Source organism: Dermacentor albipictus, chromosome 2 (genome assembly GCF_038994185.2).
Source record: "Dermacentor albipictus isolate Rhodes 1998 colony chromosome 2, USDA_Dalb.pri_finalv2, whole genome shotgun sequence".
Lineage (NCBI taxonomy): Eukaryota > Metazoa > Arthropoda > Arachnida > Ixodida > Ixodidae > Dermacentor > Dermacentor albipictus.
The window spans coordinates 29,751,102-29,778,202 of record NC_091822.1 but is presented as its reverse complement, the minus strand read 5'-3'; the positions used below and the strand labels follow the sequence as shown (position 1 = coordinate 29,778,202).

General features: G+C 47.4%; 2 protein-coding genes across 2 annotated transcripts in view; one reads left to right on the top strand and one right to left on the bottom strand.

The window, feature by feature from the left end:
- Positions 1-6,971: 6,971 nt before the first annotated feature.
- Positions 6,972-9,282, bottom strand: LOC139055905 (alpha-(1,3)-fucosyltransferase fut-3-like). Its single transcript, XM_070533542.1, has one exon. It carries the CDS (start codon positions 9,102-9,104, stop codon positions 7,572-7,574), a length of 1,533 nt encoding a protein of 510 aa, XP_070389643.1. The 5' UTR covers positions 9,105-9,282; the 3' UTR covers positions 6,972-7,571.
- A 1,591-nt stretch (positions 9,283-10,873) lies between these two features.
- Positions 10,874-27,101, top strand: part of LOC135897754 (3-galactosyl-N-acetylglucosaminide 4-alpha-L-fucosyltransferase FUT3-like) — a 31,521-nt gene continuing 15,293 nt past the window's right edge. The window contains exon 1 of the mRNA XM_070533540.1: positions 10,874-10,968. Coding sequence (XP_070389641.1) covers positions 10,889-10,968 — 80 coding nt within the window. The 5' untranslated portion in view covers positions 10,874-10,888. The remainder of the gene's footprint in view (positions 10,969-27,101) is intronic.

Genomic DNA, 27,101 nt, shown 5'->3' with positions numbered 1-27,101 from the left:
GTAACGTTTTTCTTTTTTTTTCTTTTTTTTCTCCATTGCACTTCTGTTTGCTGGCATACTGTCTAAGCCAAGTTGTCATTGTCTTTGTTTTTTTTTCGCTTGTGTATTGTTTTGGCGGTTCTAAATCAGTGCCTGTGCCTTCTGCTGCTGCCCTCAGACCGGGTTTAAGGCCCGTCAAGTTGCTGCGAGCAACTTTTTCCTTAAATCCCCCATAAATTGTACGTTTATGGAAATAAAGGCATTTGTATTTGTATTTGTATAATACGTGGGCCGATCCCGGAGACAGTGCAATGCTGGGCCGACCCACGCCGGAGATGAAGCAGGCGTTAAGCACTCCCCATAGATGGACGAATCCCGAAGATGGTGCAATACCGGTCCGACCCCCGGGGGAGGTGAAGCAGGCGTTAAGCACTCCGCATACGTGGGCCGATTCCTAAAATAGTACAATTGTCAGGCCAAGCCACGGCGGAGGTGAAGAAGTCGTCAAGCATTGCCCATAGATGGGCCGATCCCGAAGATAGGACAATGCCCACACGACCCGCGGCGGAGGCGGAGCACTCCCCATACGTGGGTCGATGCCGAAGATAGTGCAGTGCCGGTCCGACCCGCGGCGAGGTTGAAGCAGGCGTGAAGCAGGCGTTAAGCACGCACCATGCGTGGGCCGATCTCGAAGATAGTGCAATGCCGGGCCGACCCACTGCGGAGGTGCAATTCGCCACTAAGGGGCCCACATACACAGCTTCGCTTGTCATCCTTCTTCATAGAGTGTAAGGATATGTGAGCTTTCAGTCCATGTCAGCTTAACATCACTGCAACTTTTTCTAATATTTATTAACGACTTACCTCAAAATTTGTCCTCCACCATCAGAATATTCGCCGACGACTGCATAATTTATCGCCCAATTAAAAACTCAGATGATCATCTCATTCTTCAGCAAGACCTTCAACAAATCAATAACTGGTGCAATAAATGGCTAATGACATTAAATACCACAAAATGCAAAGTAATGTCTTTTACCCGGAAGTCGGCAACCTCACAGTATCCCTACCATATTAACAATTACACTGTTACAACAGCTACACAATATAAGTATCTAGGGGTTCTATTCACATCAAATCTTTCTTGGACAGACCATATCACGTCCATTTCAGCTAATGCCTCCCAATCGTTGGGGTACTTGCGACGCAACTTAAGAAATGTTCCTTCAAATGTTCGCAAGCTAGCCTACCTAACTCTCGTTCGTCCCAAGCTCGAGTATGCATCTCCCATTTGGTCCCCTCACCAGAAATACCTAATTGAATCGCTAGAACGGATCCAGAATAGAGCAAGCCGCTTCATCATAAACGATTACAGCTACCAGTCTAGTGTTACACAAATAAAACTTAAACTTTCATTACAATCCTTGAGCACTCGCCGAGACATTGCCCTTTTAACACTGTTCCACAAATTCCTTCACTCCACTCGAACACCCGCATGCTTGAAACGACCCTACTCCACGTCATATAGGCTTCATAATCATTTCAGCTATGCCCGCCTTTACGGGTTTACAAAGGCATTCCATTGCTCTGCTCTTCCTCGTGCTATCAGAATATGGAATTCGCTCCCTGACAGCATTGCAAGCCAATCTAACTACGATTCATTCCGTGATGCCTTGACTGAATACATGACTAACGAAAAGTGAAGTTTTACGTTTGTCGCACAATGCTTCTATACTTGCACTATATTTACAGCTTATTTTCGCATTATTGCTGTTATGTCGCTATGTTTACCGTTTCGTTGGAATGCCGCGTCCGTAACTTTTCTGTCATTGTTTTTCATCATTACTGTTGTTATTAATTACACGACTTCACTGAAAAATCTGTATGATTTATTCCTTGTTATTATATTATGTTTTTTATGTTTCTTCTTTTCCCTAGTGAATCGTGATCTAAATAATTTTTTTTTCATCTCAGTTGTACTTTGGTTGTAGGTTGTAAACAGATACGGTTTATAGATTTGCCTTGTATTCAATGTATTTTCTATGTACTGCCCCCCTTACTCAATGCCTCACTTTGAGGCCTGTAAGGTATTTTTAAATAAAATAAAAAAAATAAAAATATATGCTTACTTCTGAGCTTGGGTAAAGTTTTCCATTTTCTGCTTGATTTGTTTCACTGTGACGCACACCGCCTGTCCACACTCCTCACTCGCGAGCTCGTTGAAGAGCGCCATCACCGTACGTATACGGGTGCGTTATGTTTTTGACCCCGCACTTGGGAGAAGTGCTCCTGCCACAAGTTCATTAGAAAATACGCTAGCGGCGGTGTACACACGAAGCGTTTTTGCGGCAGAGCGCTTGCCCGCAGCGAGGACAGGTTGTTGCTGGGGGCTGCCTTCTTGCCGAACTGACCACAGAACGGACGGAAACAGCGGTGGAACAAAGACCAGTCAGCTCCGCTGGCATCGATTGCCATTGGGCTTCAAATAGTGCTCGCGCTGCCCTCTAACTCCGCCTAGCGGCCGTTCAACGCAACGGTCATTTTCATTAATGGCCGTTAAAGTATTACAATGGTGTATCACAGTTAATGTATTGCAACGGTGGCGTGACGACAGCATGACAAGACTAAAATAACGAAGCTAGAGTGGTACTGATGGCACGACCACAACGACATTAGTACGACGGTCTCAGAATGGCAGCATAATGGCGGCTGTCTGAGAATGACGGCATGAAAAGGCCGGCATCATCACTCTTAAATGATCACAGTATTATTTCAATACGCTATAGAAGATTTACTTCGATGACGCTACAAAAATTACGATGATAAAACTACAGCGGGACGACAATGGCAGGACGACGACAATGTGACGACGATAACGTTTTGATGGCGGCACGAAGATAGTCGATTGACACAGCTGTAATGGCGACGACGGAAAGACTATGATAGCCTCACCACCCCTAACACACAACTCGTGGCACAAGCTATTAGAAAAATTGGACCACTGGGTCGGAGTAGAAGTGGCGACGACAGCATGATGAGAGGCAAGTCAAGGAGCTGTAATGACGCCCACTGAACGACCACGACGGCATCCCTATGGCGGAGTGGTAATGAATGAATGACGACGATGGTATCACGACGACGGCATGACGGGTGTCGGATGACAAAGCCAGAATTACGGCTATGAAACGACCACGAAGGCAACACGACCATAAGTCCATACCTAGTTGCCCAAGCAATTAGACAGCGTCGGCTGCTTAGTCATGATAGCAAGCGTGATGACGACAGCATGACGAGAGTAAGATATCACGAAGGTAGAATGACGACAACGGAACGGCCACGATGCATCACGACTAGGAGCAGATACCTAGTGGCCCAACCAGGCAGACAACGTGGTCCACTGGGTAGTCCTAAGAGGATAGATAGATAGATAGATAGATAGATAGATAGATAGATAGATAGATAGATAGATAGATAGATAGATAGATAGATAGATAGATAGATAGATAGATAGATAGATAGATAGATAGATAGATAGACAGACAGACAGACAGACAGACAGACAGACAGACAGACAGACAGACAGACAGACAGACAGACAGACAGAGAGACAGACAGACGGACGGACGGACGGACGGACGGCCGGACGGACGGACGGACCGACCGACAGACAGACAGACGGACGGACGGACGGACGGACGGACGGACAGACGGACGGACGGACGGACAGACAGACAGACAGACAGACAGACAGACAGACAGACAGACAGACAGACAGACGGACGGACGGACGGACGGACGGACAGACAGACAGACAGACAGACAGACGGACGGACGGACGGACGGACGGACAGACAGACAGACAGACAGACAGACAGACAGACAGACAGACAGACAGACAGACGGACGGACGGACGGACGGACGGACAGACGGACGGACGGACGGACAGACAGACAGACAGACAGACAGACGGACGGACGGACGGACAGACAGACAGACAGACAGACGGACAGACAGACAGACAGACAGACAGACAGATAGATAGATAGATAAATAGATAGATAGTCTCAAAACGACTGAAGTAGAAATGCTATTCGCATTATAACTATCGATGGTTAACTTCGCAGAAAGGAGCACTGCAGGGAAAAAAAACAAATGACATTATGAAAGCATTCTGAACAAAAATAGATAGATAGGCAGTCTCAAAACGCCTGAAGTAGACAATGCTATTCGCATTATAACTATCGATGGTTAACGTCGCAGAAAGGAGCACTGCAGGGAAAAAAACAAATGACATTATGAAAGCATTCTGAACAAAAATCAAACGTACTGCTTATTTCTTTCGCAGCTGCATTTAGGAATTTGGGAGCAGCTCTTAGAAACGTTTGCGCTTCACCTGTTGAACAACCATTGCCTTCTTGGAAGCACAAAGAGGAAATTCTTTTTTCTTTTGCCATAGCTAGCAGCGCCATTATCCAAGAACGAAACACTTCATCACTTTGCTAATCACCGTGGTGGCTTAGTGGTTATGGTGTTGGGCTGCTAAGCACAAGGCGGCGGGATCGGATCCCCGCCACGCAAGCCGCATTTCGATGGGGATGAAATGCGAAAACACATGTGTGCTTAGATTTAGGTGCGCGATGAAGAGTTCCTCATGCATTGTTTGCCCCCGCCTTATGTAATACCTCCGCGTCTTTAAAGCTTCAATAAACGAAATGAAATGCAAGCGTTAAAGAACTCCAGGTGGTCCATATTACTGTGTAGTCCCCCATTACGGCATGCCTCATAATCAGAACCTGGTTTTGGCACGTAGGAACCCCATAATTTTTTTCAGCATTTCAGTAATCCACGATGGCACGAGTTCAGTGACCTAAAAGCACCACAGGTGCGCCTGATGAAGACTCACATCATGAATGAAACGATAGAGCATAGTGCGACACCTGCGTAGCATTACATCCTCTCGAGACATGTACACAAGTCGGCAGCCAATGGAAGCAATCGAAGTGTGCAACACAAACTAACAATCAAACAATGCACCGCTCGTTTTTGCAATCTTGAATGACTGCCACACAGCTTCATTCCTTTCTTGTCATCTGCTTCTCTTCTGCAACGCTACCACCATTCGCCTGATTAAGGACCACTCCTTAGCTATTTGTTTCTTGTCCAATTTCGTAGGCACAACGCGTTTTGTATTAGTGCTAGCAACCAGGAGAATGGGAGCACTAGAAAAATTCCGTTGAAGAAATAGTTCAGCGAAGGCGGAGAGTACGTTTGTGATGCACGATACAGAGTCGTGCATAGGTTACGCACATACGTTTCAAATATACAGTATCCATCTCTAAAGCAAAATTTCAAAGCAAAACATTTATACAAGGATAGCACGAGCAAAGGAAACTGGGCAGCTTGACGAGGTCAACTGCCCCATAAATGCTCCGTGCAATCAATAAATAATTGTAACAAAGGAACAAATAGGTTGCTTTGCCATGTCATGCGTATTCGACATTTGTCTTATGGTCAGTGCAAATAAAAATGGGATTCGTTTGCAAGAGTGAAAGGGCAGATTATGCCCAGTTCATCCTCAGTTCGCTGCATTTGCACCTATGAAGTGGGTGACACGTGAGCTGCCTATAACATTTGCGTAAATATAAATATTTTGCAGAGAAATGAAAAAGCTACTCTAACCGAATCACCACCATTCCTAGTCCGTGAGGATGGTCCAACAGCGCAGCTGTGTTAGAGTCACCGAGTGTTACACCATGCAAGTCAAACTTTGCAGGCAGTCTTTCTGTCTAATTATCTGTGGGGTTCTTTATTCCGACGCCGCCGAAGTGCTTCCGTCTTTCGGGCGCGCAGCTTGGAAACGGCCTCCGGGCTATGCCGATGTGCTCCCGTGTATCGGGCGCGCACTTTCGTATCGGCCTCCCGGTCCTGTCGTTTGAGCAGGACTTCTTGTTGGGCTAGTAGGTGCATGTTATTGAAGTACTAAACAGCGAAACAAACTACACACATTTCCTTCAGAATGCTTGCATAATGGCATTTGTTTATGTTTTCCTGCACTGCTCATTTCTGCGACGTTAACCATCCATAGTTTTAATGCGATTAGCTTTGTCTGCTTCAGCCGTTTTGAACCTATCTATCTATCTATCTATAGATACACGGCCGTCCATGACTGTTCTTGTGTCGTCTGTTTGGCGCATCAGTACTTCAGTAACTGCCGTTTAAACGCGGCATCTCTGGCATGGAACTTAGGGTCGGCTCTACAACAACAAGCCCATTCAGGAGCGAACTCTCGCTGACGCTCGCGGTAGGAAGCTTCTTCCTCAGGAGTACGCAGTACTCGTGTACACTTGTAGCTGGGGTGGCATGTGCGGTACCACTCATCCAAATCTCAGTATATTGGGCGCAAGGCCCACCGCTGGAGGTGCGGGCGCTGCAATCGTTTGATGATTGGTTGGTTTGACGCTTGACGTGTTGCCGGCAGCCACGCGCTCCTAGTATCGCATTTTAATCACTGGGTTTTAATCGTCAATGAAAAGTGCGTGTTTGTTGGCAGCAAGCCGCCAGCATAACATATGTTTCTTTCGCGGTAAGGTGGAATCAATTGTCGTTAAATTCGATGTCGATCTGGCTCGCTCACCGAAAATGCAAAGTGTGAGAACCGCGTAAGATTGGCATCTTCTCATGTGACGGCAAACTTAGTAGCAACACCGTGAGTAACGAAACTTTTATTGGGCGAACCTGTGCCCACAAAAACAGGCTACACTTCAAGAACAACAATAGCGGCGAACACTGTCAGCGATCGACGAAAACCTGGTCTGCCGGTAGAGCTCGTCAGCTTTTATACACCAGACAAAGAAGTTTCCAGAGTAAACGATGGTGCCGGCGTGTCTTCCAAAAAGTTCTACACAATTCGCGTCATTCATGAATCAGATTACACTAGCGTGGGTAACAAATAGAACCCTCGTTGACATTCGAGAAACTTCCAATACATGCGGGCGCGTCCCGCGCTGAACGATAACATTTGTTGGACAGTGAAAAGCACTCACCCGAAAAGATAAAGAAATCCACGTGTCAATATAAAATAGCATTTTCGCCGGGGGAAAGGGGACCCCTGTTATTCCCCTCTTGAGCTCTCCTTTTCCTTTTCCGCTGGGTCACGTGTGCCCCTTTTAGCGATGTCCGACCACGACGGCACATGGTCCGCATAAACAGCTTCGCTGTGTCAGTTCTGTCACAAAAAGCACAGTGCGTGTTTCAGATGCTTAGTCTAAACCTGCACAAATTGGGGGGGGGGGGGGTACCGTTGCTTCTACGCGCGCAATAGTACAAGCAATTTATCGAATAGAAAAGCAGATTGCATTCATAAAATTCATAAAACAGACCGAGCAACAAATGCAGTAATGCTGCTCAACAGATTAAGGTGCTCGTCAAATACGGGAGATAAGATATATACTCATACAATGAAGTAGTCAACGACGTTTGCAGTGCAGTTAAGTGCAACGCAATATTAGCCTGCTGAGAATCCTACGGCGTGTAATACGTAAGTAACACGGCGCTTCGCATCGCAGCTCGAGTTCTTGCACGTCAAGCGGCTTCAAAGCCTCGGCGCGAACCACTTGTCAAGGCCATACAAAGACACGTTTACACACTCCAAGCCCTTAGACCACCATTCTTGAACATCGGGATGACGGTGTCGGTAGTTTGGGGGCGTTGTCCATAGCGCACGGCACAGAGGACATAGTTCGCCCTCGGAAGGAGTCAAGGAGCAGTTCTGCTTCCAGGCGAAGTAGCTCTCGTACGAGGTACTCTCCTTCAGGAGGTCACGCAGATGCGCAGCAAGGTCGCCCGGCTTCTGCAGCTCCGACGATATTACTACTGACTTTTCAGGAACCTGCAGAGTAGCGTTCGATGGTGCCAACACGACGGGAACCACGCTGTATTTGAAGGCGTCGTAAATGAGTTCATAGGCGCTCTGGAAGCAGTAGGGCTTCAATGACACTACGACGAAGTGGTAGTCTTCGGCGATACGTGGGATACACTCCCGTGGCGACGAGCACTTATCCTTCCCACAGGCTGGAAACAGTGTTATGCCGATCATGTCATCCGAGCTACTTTGTATGGAATTCTGCGGTTCACGGCTCCATAATACTTGTTCGAAGAAGCGCTGCTGCTCGCATTTACCAACGATCCAGGCGACGTCCTTTCTTTTTTTGGGAATCACGGTGCCACTTGGCTGCTTTGCACTCTTGTCTGAGTCGCAGCGCCATGTATCGTAAGAAATGACAATGTCCGCGTCATCTCTGTAGGCCATTGTCCAGTTGAACGTGTCGGCAACATGCGACAGTAAGCTCGAGCTATTTCCATGAGCACCGACACCTCCGGGAAGCGAGTAACTCTTAGCCCAAAAGACCCAGAACTGAAACAGTGAGCGTAGATGAGGCATTCCCAAGGGTTCGAAATGCTCGGCAAGAAAGACAACAGCATCACTGCTCATCAGCTGGCGCCGGTCTTGGATTACGTCGCACGTAACCGGGTGTTCGTCTTCAGTAACGCATGCGACTTTTTGGACTACCCACCAGTTGTCCAATCCGGTTTTGTTCCACAGCAAGATCCGGGGAAGCCCGTCGTCACCTTTGCGCTCACGCCACGGCCGCCAAGTTGGAGTGTTCGATGGTCGCGTCGGCTGCGCAGCATGAGAGTTTGCTTGCGACAGCGATCTGTAGAATGCCAGCACAGGGTATATAAGGCCTATAAACACAATAAGCGACGCGAGGAACGTGTACTTTGGCCAATGCTTTGTGATGTGCCGTTCAAAATTACGCGTGCGTCCGGTGACCAAGAGCACGGTCCAGCTGTCCGTCGATCCGGGTGAGTCCTGCTGCTGTGATGAAGATTGTCCCGGAGTTGTACCGTGGTCTTCCGGTCTCGTGTCTCCCATGGGCATCAGCTCTAGCCACTCCTCCAACTCACGTGCACAATCATTCAGGGTCATCAGCGCTGCTGCAGGCCCACGATGTAAATCGGTCATGGAAATATCTTCGCTGTCGCCTTGAGGGACGCGCTCGTGAACGAACATTGTTCTACTGTGGCGGCACAGTGATTTGTTGGGTGAAGACGCTTCAGGCATGGCTTGCAAAGTTGGGAGCAAACTGAAGTAGAAGACGAAAAGCACTTGCAAAAATGTAAGAAAACTGTGTGGCCCCGGCACGGATCATGCGTAAAATAGGGGCGAAAAGTAGGTGCCTAGAAGTTTAGATAATGGACTTCTGAGGGTGGAATTGTATTGTCACGTAGTAATGACGGTGAAGAAAGCAGCAAAAGTGTGAATGAAGAAACTGGCGTTTTATGGGTGAACTGGTGCCCTAAAAGCTGGCTACACTCAAAGAACAGTGATAGCGGCGAACACAGTCGCCGATCGTCGAAAATTTGATAAGCGGGTCAAGGCTTTCATACATGAGCCATAGACTGCTCCAGAGTAATCGCTGGTGCCCGCGTGTCTTCCAGAAAGTACTAAAAGTTGCGTCGCGCATACATGCAGTACGTTTCCAGAAGGTTCGGTGAAAACAGACAGCGTATAGAGCCATAGATACCATTGGAGAAACTACCGATACATGCAAGTGCGCGCTGCGTTGAGCGATAGTCTTTAGGAAACGGGGAGATGCGGTCACCCGATAACGATAAACAAGCACACGTGTCAACGTCTTGATTCCTATTTGTAACACACATATGCAATGGACAGGCAGGCAATATCAGGAGGGAGCGGGCTGTCAATTAAATTGTGGGGTTTTACGTGCCAAAACCACTTTCTGATTATGAGGCATGCCGTAAAGGAGGACTCCGGAAATTCCGACCACCTGGGGTTCTTTACGTGCACCTAAATCTAAGTACACGGGTGTTTTCGCATTTCGCCCCCATCGAAATGCGGCCGCCGTGGCCGGGATTTGATCCCGCGACCTCGTGCTCAGCAGCCCAACACCATAGCCACTGAGCAACCACGGCGGGTCGGGCTGTCAATTGTCACCAAGACGGTAACAATGCCGACTTATTTTTCTAGCGAAACTTGTATTGCCTCCCTCGTGTCGGCGTCGGTGTTCATATTGCCGCACGAAAAATCTCAAGCCGCGTGAAAATAAAATTTTCTTGTCGGGCTGCGCATACGAGCCACCGACCTCAACGTTGGGAGACCCCCACGCTAACCGACTCAGCCGCTGCCTTTTTTTTTCTTTATTACCTTCATTACAATACCATGTAAACGCGTACAAAGCAGGTCACTTGGTGCAGAAAAATAATATTAAATCATTTGGAGAGGCTGTACTTATATAAAAGGCCCTCAAAGAGGATATCACAGAAACCGAACTGTCAAGCTCCTGAAACCACTCTGGCGGTTCAATCATGTGCTTGAGGGCATCACGCGTGTACCTAAGACTTTCACTTAAGTGTTCCTTCGCAGACCTTTCATCTACGCGGGAATTCCCGATATCCATACGCGTTTTCCACAGGCTGCTCATACGCAAAAGAATTATTATAGAGAAAGAAATTCAATAAAAGGGGACACTCGAGCAAAAACTGGCAACAAGAAACACGTCACGCCTAATGTCAACTCCATACATTAGTTGACGCGAGCATCGGAAAAAAAGAATGTGAACTTACAGACAACATTTCATTTTTCTTTTTATTCTTTCCCGCCAAAACTAAGCAGTTTTCCGTATCAATGAACTTATACTTCGCGACCTATTTTTCTTGGGTCACCTAGCAACAAGGTAGCGGCGCGCCAGACGTCATATGCATGCGTCATCCGCCAGACATGCCACTGAAGCGACGAGGCCAGTTGCGCATGTGAAGCGTGCGAAGCTCGCCTGCGCGGCAGCCCGTCTCGTTTGGATGTAGCCCGTTTGTCGATTCCGTCGTTGGATGTCGAGCCCGTTTGTCGATTCCGATTCCGTCTGCATTTCGACGCGACACCGCTGCATTACTGGACTACATACAGCAAGGTGGGGAATCTTGTTTGACAGTATGCGAAGCACTTCAAGCACATTTAGGCTTACTGCACAAAACTGAACCTATATAGTGACGCAGTTATCAAAAAACAGTTCCGCCGTACGTGCCTTGTTAATCTGAGTTAATTTCTCATGCTGGGAGATGTTTGCGGCGCTTTCTATGAGCCCAAGCATTATTATAACTTATTTAGGTTGTTTATGGGCATGCTCGCCGCACCTGTCTTTGTGACGAAAAGCAGCTCGGTCATGTGACGCAGTTTTGCGTGTATTGAATCTTACCAGGACAAGTTTTGGCGCTTTGTGTGACCCCAGACATTGGTTTAACTAATTTCACTACTTTTTGGGGTACTTTTCAAGCACAGTGGCCGCGCTCAGCGTTGTGGCGCAGTTAGCGAAAAGCAGCTCGGTTTTGTGCCGCAGTTAGTTTCGCGTGCACTGTTACGACTTTGCGCCGCTGCACCACGATTACGGCTTTGTGGTCCCGTAGCGCTCGTCACCCGTTTCGTGACAGAGCGTTGGTAGCGAAGACTCCGAGCCAGGCGTCGATGAGAATAACGAAAGGGATTTTATACATTATATACAGGTCATTGTACAGGACAAGATCGGATTGGCACTGGGGCCGAGAGCTCACACAAACGCGACTGTTCCCGCACGGCGACGTCCGGCGAAAACGCGTGACACATCTCACCCCAGTCGGGAGCGACACTGTCTCCCGGTGGGTCGGCGGATCCTGTTTTTCAGGCGGCGCGCCACGTCTTTTATAATCCCCGAGGAACCATTGTCACTGAAACGGCCCAATACAAAGTCAGCACTCGGCGGTCGTCCGAGAGGTCCAACCAGCGACCGCGCTGGCCACCCGGTTCAAAGTTCGCGCGCGCGGTTACCTCCAGGCCAAGGGAGGTGCGGCGCCGGGCTGTCTGGCACTTGCCGACACGTCTGAACACGTTGCCTGCAGATGCTTCTCCCGCAGGACACCGCTGCCTGACGGCTCAGCATCTTGACTTTTCAAGGGAGAATTTGGGCGCTCGCAGGATAAATTCTGCATCTTGCAGATTCGGAATCCGGGCTTGTGGTAATGGCACAACAGTACTGAATCTTACTGGGAAAAGTTCTTGACGCGTTTTCTGACCTTAAACATAATTGTAATTAATTTCGCAACTTTTTGGGATGCGTTTGAGGCATGCTCGCCATGCCTGGGGTTGTGAAGCTGTTAGCAAAAAAATTGGCTGGTGCTTAGCTAAGGTTAAGCCTGGATATCTCGAAGCGAAAAGGTTCGGTGATGCTAATGGTTTAGCTTATGGTTATGCTCTGAGTTAACCTATGGTTATGCTTACGGTTTATCTTATGGTTATGCTTTGGTTAGCTTATGGTTATGCTATACGTGTGCCTTGTGTAGTTATGCAAATTGGTTATCAATGATATATACCATAAACGTTGCACTTCCGTATCGGTAGTATCACTATCCTCCTTCCATGTTGAATGCGCACGCCTGTTCTCTGGCATGCGGTTATATAGCCGGCCTCCGCGATAAACACCCGCTTGCGGCGAACGTCAAACGATGACGCATAGCACACGGCAGTGGCCACCTGCGCCGACTCCCAACACGCTTACGGAGCCAATTCCGACATACGCCGGCTCGCACGAAGCGCGGTGTTGACTAGCGTAGTGAAGCTTTTCGCTTTAAAAGCAAGCCGGCCGTGGTGAGTAAGTTTTGCGTGTACTCAATTTTACTGGGACAAGTTTGTGACGCTTTTTATGGCCCCGCAACAACATATACCTTATATCGGTAACCACGCTTGTCGAAAACGCGATGAGCGGTTGCCGAGAGTTATAACATGGGAGTGTGTTGCTTGCGCCGGCTGGACGCGTAAAAGACAACGCCGTGGAGCTCAAGAACTTAACATTTGTCTTCTGAGCGACTGAAAACAGGCTTTGCACCCACGGATATGTCTTGAGTGCGACTAGAAGGCATTCTGCGAGCGTGTAACATGGTCTGGCTGAGAGCCTCTGTTGTAGCCACCTCTGTCTGCTTGGCGTACCATCGCGTTGACTGACGCCAAGTTGTTTTGGAAACGCGCAGTCACCCATGTATTTGTGCTCTTAAAGTGCAGGAAATAATGCCCGAGAAGGGAGGGATGCTTGAAAATTGGATGTGCTCTTCGGATTTTGTGGCATTGTTTGGGAGGAGTCTATTTGATACGAAAGGTATGTAAAAGTGAATTTATCTGTAATGCTGCTCATTCACCACTTACGCACGTTTGTCCTCTACACGCAATATGCCTGTTAGGTCAATATACCAAAATCGTACATGCTTGTAATTTACTTTTTTTCAGCTGATGGCATCCGGTGGAGCTTCATATGGCAACGACTGCTGCTTACCTGGTGTCACAATGTTCGATGAATGCGCAAGAAGTCCGGAACGAGCATTTATAAAGAGGAAAATAAACATTTCATCGCTTCAGAAGACGTCTTGCGTTTTCTTTATGAAAGTGCACATGACACAGGTTCCGTGGGGGCTTGTAAAGATAGTTCGCAATCATTTTTTACTAAATAATAAAACAATTCCGCACGAAGGCTGCGCCGATCAGCGGAACCGACGTGGTTGTACCAGCTGGCGTTCAAAACGTGCGCGCCCGAAACTGGACGGTGTTAATACCGTCCGCTTGGTGCGCCATAGTCAATTCGGCCGCTGGGATCTGTGGAAGTGCCGCTTTTGTTGACATTTCTTTATTGTATTACCCATTCAGCCGACACCCCCCTGTCTCTGCGCATGGTACGAACCGAATACCGAAAGGTCTTATCAGCAGTTCCTTCTTCAGAGTGTCTTTGAGAACATCCCACAAGAAAACGAAGTCATGGCAATCCAAGATGATGGGCTGAATAGTTTCAGGTTTTTTACATATGATGCAGCAGTTAACACACCATGGAGCAAAGAAGCCCTTGCTTTGTAGCCATGGCTTCACAAGGAGATTGCCAAAATACAATTGAAAAAAGGTTTTCGTTGGATATATTAGCGGCATATTCTCAGTGTTTCAGCACTGAGCCACTGTCGGTTCAGTATACGCGCCTTTAATGCGGTGTTTTGCATGCACCAAGAAGTAGACGCAGCGTGACTCCGGAGCCAATCACAGGCTTCCCCTCCCTCCGGAGGAGAGAAAGGCCGTGATCGCGTGATCGTTCGCCTCGCGCACGCAGTTTCCCGTCAGTTTAGGTCTGGTACTCACATGGGGAGGCCGCATTTGGTTCGTTCTGACGAATACTTGGCTGCATTGCAGCAACTGCAGTGGGAGTGGGCCGCGCATTTGGTCGAACAATATGTGACGTTTTATGGATGCCGCCAGGAACTTGTTCGTTAAAGGGCCCGTCGCCGACGTGCCGACCTCGCCGTGAGGGAGCGCGAAGCCGAGGCGTTACGACAACGAAGAGCATTCGATTGCGAGCTTCGCTTGCGCCTCTCTTCACGCTAGTGGAAGGGCGGTCGTCTTTTTAGAACGGAATGGATAGAAACAAGTTGAAGATAAGGAGAAGGGACGCGAAGATGAAAGAAATAATATCGTAAGGCAGGTCCCAACGACCAAAATAAAGCCACGACAAAGAATGTAGCGCGCCAGTAGGAAGATAACCATGGGAAAGAACTGACAAAAACGTGGGTGTCATTGTTAAGCAAACAAAAACAAAGCGTAGACGGAGACACCATGGTGCGCTAATGTGAACAATTTAGTCAGGAGGAACGTATACCTTAACACTGCATTCGCAACCGCGCCGCAGTTTGTATATTAGCGTGCCCAACCTACTTCAGTGACAAGAACGATTCGCGAGCATATAGACCGTGATAATAGGGGCATGAGTAATGAAACGGTGCTACTAATATCGCTCGCTGTAGGATTTCGTGGCTCGTGAAACAATTTTTAGAAAGCAAAATCACCACAATACCATTACATGGCCTCTGCATGCTAAAACCAGAAATTTCACATCAGATACAGCGCTGCGAGTTGATATGAACGCCGCTGTCGATAAGCGATCCATAGCGGGCAACACAACAGCACATTACTCCTCCTAAGAATACCAGTGCAACGTATGACGAACAGAAGAGCGTATCTAGCTATGAAAATGTTCCGCGAAAGCACCCGCTATGCTATTTTGGCACCTAAAAAAAAAAAACGTGAGTCGGTCTTTCTTTAAACGCAGCGCACGTACGACGCCCACTGGCTGTAGGATTTCGCGGCTTGTGAAACGACTTGCAAGCACGGAAACGGCGATGAAATATACAGGAAAGTGGCGAAATCAGAGTAAGCACCTTACGATTCCGGAAGTCGATAAAATGGCGGTTTTCCTCGTTCGTCGAGAATACAGTATGCTTCCCAGAAAGCTTTCGCTAAGCCTCGTTTACGCTTCGCGCTGAGCCCATTTCACTCACTCGGGCGACGCAGAAAAAATGCGCACATTTCGCGTTTTGGCAGATGGTACATCCGCAACATTGGTAAGGGACGTCAATGAGTTGCGGTCAGGTTTGCTCCAAAGCGAGAAAGAAGTCATGGGATGCACTTTCACGTCCCATGCAAATCGGCTGGGCAGCGGAGCGAAGGCAGTGTTCTGCAATGAGTTCTTGTCATGAGCTAGTTGCGCGCACGCACACTGGCACGTCTGCTGGATCGGCTGCGTGCTAACAGGATAGACGGGTCTGAGCAATTGGTCTGAGAGAGCGGACAGCGATTGCTAAGCAGAATTTCTCGAATATGAGCAAAACAAAAGCATTGTTGCCATAACCGGCAGCCAGCACAACGGCTGCAGGCCTGTCTATAATTCTCCGCTGAACCACTTAGAGTAGATACATAACTCAGCCGTGGCTCTTTTATAACAAAGTAGTAAATATCTATATATTATCAAGTTACGCTGAAAAAAAGCCTCATAGACTAATTCCTGCTTTTTTCTTATGTCTTGAGTAAAGTCGACCCGCTCGCGTTGGGATGCTGTACGTAGAGATTTCACAGATATAGTGGGTAGATAGCTTTCACGTGACAGGGATGCAGCTTCTCTACTGTAAGGTCGCGGCCACGATGACCTTTGGGAGCGCTTGCGGTCGGGGTAGTTGTTTCATTACGCTAACAGCAAAAACAGCGCAAGAAACCTTTTTTGGCATTTTTATCTTAGAGCCATGATGAGTTTACCGCCGCATGTTAACACGCGAACATTTTTTTCGCTTGTTCACTATTTGTTCACTCGCTTATCACTGTTACCGAATTGTTTTTCTGCGCTAGATGTCCCGGTCTTGCTGTCACGTTTCTTGTTTACGCAGCTATTCAACATGCTAGTGCCCCACTTTGGCGGCCACGATGACGTCAAAGCAAACCATCTTTACATCGCACGACGCGTCCTCTCCTTGTGCTTCCGGCTGCCGCCTGCGTCACCGCGCAGAGGTCCGATGTACCGTACATAAAACGGAATGTATGCTGAGTGACCGAAATGTCGATGTCAACCAGAATCTTGGCTGCCTGAACCTAAACCAGAACAGTCACCTTTTTAAAGTGCCTGAAGCATATCCGACCAAGACAACCGAACTCAAAATTAAAAAAGAAACTGTTTCCAGTTTTGAAACAAAATAGTTGGCCACACATGGGAAAAGGTATTCAGCAAATTCACATTCTAAAGAATAACCATTTAAGGTGCGAGTGCACCACACCTCATTTCCTTAACAGCGACTTGGGGCGCGGTCGGAAATCTTTGTTCGATACGCGATCTGTTCGGTTGCTGCAACGTCACACAGTGGCAGCATGCAAAATTTATGTGAGCGGGGCGCAAAAAGCAGCCAATCAGCAAGCGGTGAACTCCCCGAGAGTTTACTTCCCTCGTTTGTCGTCTGCTTGCAGACAGTATATTACAAAACTAAATGTTTCTCGTGTTCCAATGAATGAAATCTTTATCTAAAAAAATGTATTTTTTCCTTCTCAAGCTTAAACACGTTTTCGAAAAGTAATACGTGTGACTACTACAATTTATAACTATTAGTTTCTCTGCGTCGTCCCTAGGTGGCGTCGCGCACGGCTAGAAAAAGAAAAGGAATCTTGAGAACAGGGGCGCAATTTTCAAGAGGCAGCAACAACCTTTTAGCGGCTCACTGGCACCCGATGATGGGGTTGATTTCTCTGCACAACCAACGCACTATTTGTTTCGAGAAACAAAAGCGACGCCGGGACTCGCTTTCTGCCATCTTTAGAACGCGCTTCGCACCTTTGCTCGCTATTCTTCCTCCTCGGGCAACGCCCGCGCAACAACCGAAGTTCCCAACGCAAGCACCCACATTAAACTATGGATTGGATCCAAACATGCTATTCAGCTTCCGATCCAATCCAATCCACCAGACACGCCATGCGAATCCGGTCTCGTAACGAGCGATGATCGCTCAAACTTCCCAACTTCCGTCGCCTTCGGCGCCTAGCAGACGACGTGCTCCGTAGGAAGATGATTGACCGGAGCGTGTCGTCATTTTGACGACACCAACAACGGGGCCGCGCCCCGCGGCTGGCGACGTCGGCGCGGAGTAGGCCAACGCGTGCGCCGGTAACCGAACGAACGCGGCACAAAACGATCTCCGATCGCACCCTTGGTTCCCACCCTATGTCGGTGACGACGAAGTTTTTCATTGTGCTCAATAATTAACTCTATAATAGTGCGATTGCACTGCGCACAGCGGATGTGTTCTAGCTATGTCTAAATACTTACCTCCATTTGCAATAAGCGTCGTTAGTAATCTTGAAACATTTTCACCATCCATTAGTACCCCTGGTCATCGTAACACAATATTACGTACATTCTACCACCCTCTCTCTATGTCATATTCACTTGCCAATGAATTTCATACCGATGTTTGCCATGTGCGCAACCGCCTACCTTCAGCGCCCACAGCAGTCCTTGGCGAGTTCAACTTCGCAAGCATTCTGTGGAACACTGTCCCACCTTCGTTATCGCCTTTTTCGTAAATAGCCAAGACATTTTTAGATACGTGCTTTTTCCCTTTCACAACTGGTAACTGATCCTACATGATCGTGTGGTAATATAGCGAATACCAATGCCGTAATTTCATCATCGCATCATTTATGGGGTTTTACCTGCCAAAACCACTTTCTGATTATGAGGCACGCCGTAGTGGGGGACTCCGGAAATTTCGACCACCTGGGGTTCTTTAACGTGCACCTAAATCTTAGTACACGGGTGTTTTCGCATTTCGCCCCCATCGAAATGCAGCCGCCGTGGCCGGGATTCGATCCCGCGACCTCGTGCTCAGCAGCCTAACACCATAGCCACTGAGCAACCCCGGCGGGTATATCATCGCATCATGACCTGGTACCTGGAATCATGCATAATAATCATACCTAGCATAAGCGATCATTGTCTCCTTCATTTCACTCTTATCTCCCCTAGTCCCAAACCCACGAAACAACCTACGACTATATCCTACAGCAAAGGAGCCAATTTTGACGCGCTTGAGAGAGAATGGAACCTATTTCTTGTAGTATTCTTACAAAATTTGGGCAATCATAACGTCAAAGTTCATGGAACTGGCTCTCAACTTAAATAAATGAACTGACTACCTAATATATACCAAGTAGAATATTACTTTAAGCCATCGAGCACATTGGTATGACCCACGCATCAGGTGCCTTGCAAACCGCAAGAAACGTTTACATTAACGGCCCCGTGTCGCAGAAAATCGGGTGTCTGCGTCCAGCGCCGGCGTATCCGTGAGCGAACATTCTCGTACATATATAGTTATCTGCATGTGCCCCGCCTTGCTATGTTACATGTTATATATGAGGGCTACATTGAAACACGATTCTACCACTAAAGGCGTTCATATCTTCCCTTACATTCTCGACAAAGTTATTCCTCGGAATTTTGAGAATGACAGTCCATGGTGAAACGCGACGAATCAAAACAGCGACAGCGCGTGCCTTATATGTTAAATATTCTCAGATTGACAATTAAAAGTGCTAAATAATAACAGAAAACTGAAAATGATGTGATCTCTTTGGCGTGGCCGTGCACAGAATCTGGGATCGGTCTGCACAAGAGGCCGTGTTTCTGCCAGAAAGCTCGCCTTCGTGCATGGCGTTTCCCGCCAGCGTTTTCCAGTAAACATTTCGGTTACACAAGGTGAAGTTCCAGGGAAGCGTGAGCCACAGTCAGAAATCTTTGAATGCTGTCGCATTTCATTCTTAAGGCCCAACCAATGGCTCGCGTCGGCAAGCTTCGGCACGCGCCGACAAGCGAACGCTTCGCTTCGCGTCGGTCGGAGGAAGAGGGCACACAACCACTGGACGCAAGCTCTGACGCGCGCCGAATCTCGCTCCTCGGGTGCGGCGCACTGTTGCTGGACTATTTTGTCTTCATCCGTCAAAGACCGGCCAAGAACTGCCTGCTGTAAACTAGCTTGAAACAATAAGTTAGTGATCGGTAGGCTCTTTTAGATATAAAAAAAAACACCTTTGATTAATGAATGTACGCCTGCCGCAACAGTTTGTTTTTATCTTTGAAGTAATAATAGTGCACAAAATATCAACATCATCGCTCGCGCTCGCACGTCTTGTCTACAAGATCGCTTTGTAGGCACATGCACGACATTACCATATTATATCAAAAGAAGTTGTACCATTTCATTTCTTGGTAGCTCATTGCACAGCCAACTATGTAAAAATTGGGCTTGCAAAGCATCATTGGAAAAATCTGTGTTACAAATATTGGCACGTAGTAGTGACGGTGAAAACATGACATAGACTCAATTGCAACGATAGTGCCGTGCAATGTGGGCGACCATCGAAAGTCTCATCTATGGTTCAAGCGCATCGACTTTCATACATCAGTCCTCGAAAGTTCCACAATGTTCACTAGTGTCCGCGCGCCTACCAGAATCATCATCACCATCATCAGCCTGGCTACGCCCACTGAAGGGCAAAGGCCTCTCCCATACTTCTCCAACTACCCCGGTCATGTGCTAATTGTGCCCATGTTGTCTCTGCAAACTTCTTAATCTCATTTCCCCACCTAACTTTCTGCCGCCCCCGGCTACGCTTCCCTTCTCTTCGAATCCATCCGTAACCCTTAATGACCATCGGTTATCTTCCCTCCTCATTACATGTCCTGCCCATGCCCATTTCTTTTTCTTGATTTCAACTAAGAAGTCATTAACTCGCGTTTGTTTCCTCACCCAATCTGCTGTTTTCTTATCTCTTAACGCTACACCCATCATTCTTCTTTCCATAGCTCGTTGCGTGGTCCTCAATTTAAGTAGAACACTTTTCGCAAGCCTCCAATCTTTCGCCCCGTAGGTGAGTACTGGTAAAACACAGCTGTTATGCACTTTTCTTTTGAGGGATAATGACAACCTGCTGTTGATGATCTGAGGACGCCTGCCAAATGCACCCCAGCCCATTCTTATTCTTCTAATTATTTCAGTCTCATGATCCGGATTCGCGGTCACTAGCTGCCCTCAGTAGGTGTATTCCCTTACCACTTCCAGTGCCTCGCTACCTATCATAAACTGCTGTTCTCTTCCGAGACTGCTAAACATTACTTTAGTTTTCTGCAGATTAATTTTTCGAACCACCCTTCTGCTTTGCCTCTCCAGGTCAGTGAGCATGCATTGCATTTGGTACCCTGAGTTACTAAACAAGGCAATATCATCAGCGACTCGCCAGTTGCTTAGGTATTCTAGATTAACTCTTAGCCCCAATTCTTCCCAATCCAGGTCTCTGAATACCTCCTGTAAGCACGCTGCGAATAGCATTCGAGGGATCGTATATCCCTGCCTGATGCTCTTCTTTATTGGGATTTCGTTGCTTCCTTTATGGAGGACTACGGTGGTTGTGGAGCCGCTATTTAAGCACTGCGGAAAAAATACCATCAGCACCACAAGAAAGGGAAATTTTCAGGAGCTTCATACATTTGAAAACAAGGTTTTCATTGACTGATAGCGTACACCCTGCCAGACTGAGAAGGAAGGTTACTTGATGCATATTTCCCATCATATAGCGAACAGAAATGTTCTGCAAAGGCATCAGCAGTGTTAGAGGTATAACCATTTTCATCAAGAAGACATACATCTTTGGCGCTCTATTTAGAAGAGTGAATGCGCACGAAGCTCCATAGATATTTTGAATTATGTATCACACTGGCTTCAGCAAAATCAATGTGGTCGTAGGGATAATGCGAATAGTATTATTAATAATAATAATATATTTAGTGGTAACATGGCACTACGGACTAAAAGAAAGACTGATGCGTGTACGCTAGAGCGTCTGATAGCCCGCCATATAGAGCAGGAATTTGCAGGCTGCAAAAGACACCCCCTTCCCCTCCACGTGCACACACACATGCAACAACACGCTTTCTCAATCACACAGCAAGGCACACAGGCACACAGTCGACGAGTGCACAATACACAGGAGTGCCAATTCAGTCCGGCCGCATGGAAGGGGAATCCAAATGGCCAGGGGGGGGGGGGGGGGTGGAGAGAAATATCTGTATGCCAGATATAATCATGGAATTGTGGTGTCGGGTCATACAGGCGTGATAGGGCTTAGGCTGTGCTGACCACCTGTTCAGACGAACTGAAGAAGTATGATTGCTGTCCGGAGAGTCGTCAAGCATCTTACAGAATAGACAGACTATTGCAATGTTGCGCTGGTATTTTAGGATGTGCCACATGAGGGCTTTGAGGTAATCCTTGTAGGCTGGGATGAGCTTGCGACAACCGAAAAGACGGGAGTAGAGGGTGCATGTTGTCCGGCCTTGAACAAGCTGAAGTTTGTCAGCGACGTGAGTTTGATACTCATGAGCAGTACTCGAAACGTGGCAGAATGACAGAAGTTTAGAGTGCTTGGAAAGCCACAGCTCATCAGAGAAGGGAGGCATTGGACACAAACCCAAGGATGGGCCGATCCCTAGACACAATGCTGGTGACATGTGCGGAAAAGTTGAGAGAAGAACTTAATGTTACACCCAGAACAGGAAAGGCCCGAATAGTCTTCATAGGGTTGCCTCCATGGAAGTAGGTTGAACACGAAGCAGTTTTAGTGTGGATGATACGCATGGTAGCACTTTTCGCAGTGGAACTACAAAGTTTGTTATTATAGGCCCGGTCGTTCACCTTTACGGAATGTATTTATTTCAAACACATATGCTGTACATTGGCATAATGTTGCAGTGGAAGTGTTAACTTGTTCATCAAACGAATTCTTCGAAGATGCATTAGGAATTTGGTTTTGGGTTGATCTTTTTCCTGACTACAGTTTGTAGTATCGCAGGAAGAAACATTTCAGGTAGAAGCTGAAGAGATTTCGGCAGTTTAAGCCTACCGACTGCACAAAGCACTGATGGCAATTTTTCACGTTCCCCACAATCCACTCACACCATCTGCACTTCCACTTTCCATAAACAAAAAGTGAGATAAAAAATCAATTCATTTCATTGACTCAGTACAGCTGATCTGAAGCAGGCATCGGAGTAATCCTGGTATTCGCGGCTGCATACATAGTTCTTGCATGATGCAGGTCCTGCTATGTACTGCAAACGGAGCACATATTGCAAACAGATCATTTCTTTTTTCAGTGCTCATGTATAAGGACACACTGACTCAAACATGACTACGCTCTGTCACGTATGCTTCAATGCGTCAGTGTTCTTGAGTGCAGCATGAGCGATTTATCCTCAACTAGCCCAAAAGACGCATGCACTTGACAGAAGTGAGTGAAGGAATGCAGCGAACTTGTACAACTGGATTCATACATGCGGAATAGAAGAGCGCACTGTCAGCTCAAATGGACGGCATGGGTGATTTATACGTACTTCTCATTGTTCGGCTACTAGAGTCTTTCGCTTTCGAAAGTTATCTTTGCCACTGGAAACAGCGCAAACCTCGCCCGTTAAGCTTGAGTCACCTGAGACCACACGAAGCACGCCGCGGTTGATCACCCCAAGTTCTACATGGTTCATTCACCACGTCACACACCACACGAAGTCAGGATTGCCATATTTTACATCACTGAAGCGCCAAACGGAACTGAAAATTCATTTCCTTTGCCAGAGTTTCTCCGCTTGGCTCGTTCACTCGTTAGTTACGAACTTGATGGAGGCGCTAAGCCTACGCGTAAAGCAAACAGCATCGGTGGCAGGCGAGTGCCAATTATCCAGGCTTCGGAGTTCGGAAGCATGTTTCCATTCGTTTTGAGCACAACAAAATAGACATACACTAAGCCCAGACGCTGCGGCAATCGTGATTCCGTTGGGTGTTTTCGCAGACGATCGCACTGAGACCGGCGGAACCCAATGGATTTGTCCGCATCGTTCGAAGTGGGTTCGTAACCAGGTCGCACTGCTGCAACCCACGGCCGTCGGTTGTGTCGTTGTCGACCTACTATTACAACACTCTTTCAGGAACACTGTCGCGCACGTCGTGCCTACAAAGAACTCGGACGATCGTTGGTGTTGGCGTCTTCGCATGGGCGGCCATTATAGGCACAGTAGCTGGAGGCTTCGCATCCTCCCATTGGTTGACGGCGGTGACGCGTTGCAGCCTCTGGTCACACGCCAGCGAATTTCGCCATGCGTCAGCGAACTTCTAGCATCAGCAGTCGACAAAATTGCTGTGCGTGGTCACGCTTCGCCCTGTTCCCGACCGACGCTTTTGAAGCTTGCCGACGCTTTGGCGCATGCTGCAGCTTGCCGACGCGTGCCAGTGGTTGGACCTTTAAAGACAAAGCTTAAGCGACCGCCAAAGATTTTTTATCCACTTGGCTGAGGACTCGCCCACTGTATCTAAATAGCCTACTTACAAAACGGCATTTGATGCTTATGTAAGTGCACTCAGCATTGCTACGAATAACTTTTATCTAGCATCCTTCCATCAATACCAATAATGCTAAAAATGTTTGCAGAATGCGCAACACGCTAGAGGAGCTAATAGAAGTTCGATGTGTAGCGCAATAAGAATGCCTCTCCAAGACGACGGCGGGCAGACACATCCTAGATAAAGTAAGGATACGCTACCACACAACACGGAGACAAACAGAACGTACCCAAGGAAATAAGGGCCAAACTCTCAGTACCCCCCTTAACCAAGAATATGCATCCTGTACACCACGAGGGCCGGAGAAAAAGCAGGGCAAACAACATGGCGAAAAACTACGGGAGAAACAAGGACGCGGTGTTTGTAGACGCTGCACGTTACAAACACAAACGCAGCTTTGTCGCAGCAGTACGTAACCACAACAGACAATGTTGCACAAGCTTGTCATTAACAGGATACGCATCGAAACGGCGGCGGAAGTGGTTATAGCGTTAGCCATAGCACATACCAACGCTTACTATATAATCGCCGATTCCCAGACGGCAGTACGAAACTTCGCGAATGGCTGGACCTCAGCTGAGGCGCTAAACACATTCAGAAAAGGCAAAACAACAAGGAAAGGCAGTTGCGTCGAAATCTTATATATACCAGCCCACACCACCGACTCAACAGGAGAGGACAGCCCTAACGCTGCGGTACACAACGTAGCTCGAGGACACACTTTCTGAACTGCGAGAATCGTAGACACCTCGGCAGGGCACTCCGAAGTATGGGAATCTGAAGGCAGAATGACCAGGTTCCACAACAACTCCAACCATTACAAGCTGCAAAGATGCACTTATCCACCACCTCATCCACAACTCAGTACATCACAAGCTGTCCAGTGGCGACAACTACAAACCAAATCATACAAGAGTCTGATACTAATGCACGCTATTTATCGAGACATATACACAACAGATAGATGCAAAGTATTTGGCACCAGGGCCATGCTGGAACACATGCTATGGGAAAGCCAGGAACTATTACAGGACAACGAGAGCGAAGCGTCCCTCGACAGCCTCCGCGCGTGATGCAGGCTGGGCTGCTGAGCGTCAACCTGGAAGACCAACTCTGGGCAGTCCAGCGGGCCAAGGAAGCCGCCGAGAGGCAACAACTCTTGGCCGTAACCTCGGCGGGTGCTCCAGCTCTTACTAACTCGCCTGACGCGAATCGTTCTGATTCGAAATAAAGCTTTCTCACTCACTCATGAACCCTTCTTCTAGCGATCAGATTTTTGGGGGATGGCAACTCGGGGACCCGTAGTCCTAGCGACCAGTGTGCTGGTGTTTCAAATGAAACATTTGTAATAAACTTCCCCAACACATTTAGAAGTGTATTGCTCAACGCAAAAGAATATGTCCATGTGCGAGTGCCTCTAATTTATGTTCGAATATCTGGCGTGCTAAAGGTAAAAAATGTTTGCTAATAATTTTACTTCTCCCAGCTTACTTCTCTCAGGACTCAGCTAATAACACGAAAGCATTAAAAAGCGCTAGTGTGGTTAGTTCAGTTATATTTTCAAAGCTTTTTCAGCAATCTCTGCATGCATAAGCACTGCCTACCACCAGACGATCAGAAAGGTGTCTCCTCTGCATAGGTCAGGTAACAAAAATGCGCCTAATAATTAGCGCCCCATTTTCATGAGGACTACGTGTTGTAAGCTACTGTACGATATAAAATTATTCTAGCCTTGCCGACTTCCTTTAGTCTAATTGATTATGCACCCTAGCATAGCATCGTTTTCGAAAAACCTTTTTCATGTGAAACGCAACTATTCCTCTTTCAGTGATAAGTTACATCGAATAGTGGATTGTTTTTCTAATGATAACTGTCTTGTTTTAGGTTTCTCTAACACGTTTCCCCTGGTTTGCCACATAATTCCGTTGTTCAAATTAAGAAAATTAAATCTGGATCCTAAACTTCACACCTGGATTGAGCGTTTCCTAAGAAATCGCGCTCGGTTTCTTGTAGCTAATGGACACAGTTCTTTTGGAGACGTTCATTCTGGTGTAAACCAAGGTCCGATCCTGGGCTCTGCTCTATTTATCATCTGTATTACCGATCCTACGGCTGCAGTGTCTTCTAACGTGCGTTTGTTGGCTGACGACTGTTATACTTCGCAATATAACATATGAAGCCGACGTTAATCAAATAGAACTTGATCTTAACCCAATAGCTAAAACTTGTCACGTTTGGTTACTGGCGCTGAATATTAACAATTATAAAGTACTACATGCGTGTCGGGTAGCTCACCACCAAAACGTTTGCTGCTTAACCAGCGTTCCTCAAGAAACTGCCAAGTTATGGACCGTTTCATCAGCGAAGAGGAACCTAGCTTCGAGCCACGGCGCCGCGCCGCTTTCCTCCTCGCACTGGTATGTGCGGATGCCGTTTTCTCCCAGCAGCAGCTTGGGAAGGCAGTGGTTTAATTGCGAATTAGTGCCATTCTAACGTGTTCTGTCACGGATTTCTGCGACATCAGATCACTCAACGTCGATGGACTACAACTTTGCTGTCTTTCGCTTGCAAAAATAACTTTCGGAAGCAAGCGTGAAGTGCAGCTTCTGCGGCAGCGACTTCGTGGACACCACCGCTGCGATAGCAGAGAAGCGGCCATTTGCATTGCCAGCATAAACAGAAAGGACTTGATACCATCGCGTGTATGTTCGGAAGGTTTTGTTCCCAATGAGCGCACGTCGACGAAATCGGAACCCGGCACCAATAATCCAACTGCGATATGAAAGAAAGGTGCGTATTCAAAGTTAACTATTTCTTCGTGCGCGCACATCAAACTTATTCTGTTCGAACGTGTTCTAAGATTTACAACGTGTTCTAAGATAGGCTTCGCAACAAACGTTATGGTGGAACTTGACCGATGATGTACTAAAATCTACCTGCCGATTAAGAAATGAAGGTGTGTTCTTTGCCATTCCGTAACCAAAACACACCTACCGTGTGCCAGCCGGCTCTTGCGCATAGGCTTTCTTACGGCAGCAGCATTCTCGCGCAGCAAGATCCACCATCACACTTATGCCTCCCTGCTTTTTTCTCAAATAGTCGCTCTCTTCCACTTAGAATGAATGGACAAACCAGAGGTTATAAATTAGTTGTTTTGGGCAAGAGCCACTCTTCGAACATGAATTTAAAAATGAGGTAGTGATTGTTATATGTAAATGCTAGCAATTATTTTTAGTAAAGACAGAAAGCTATTTTCTAGACAAATAAATTCGGACTTTATCTTTTC

Coding starts and splice junctions, on each gene's coding strand:
- LOC139055905 (XM_070533542.1), bottom strand. CDS start 9,104: ATGCCTGAAGCGTCTTCACCCAACAAATCACTGTGCCGCCACAGTAGA.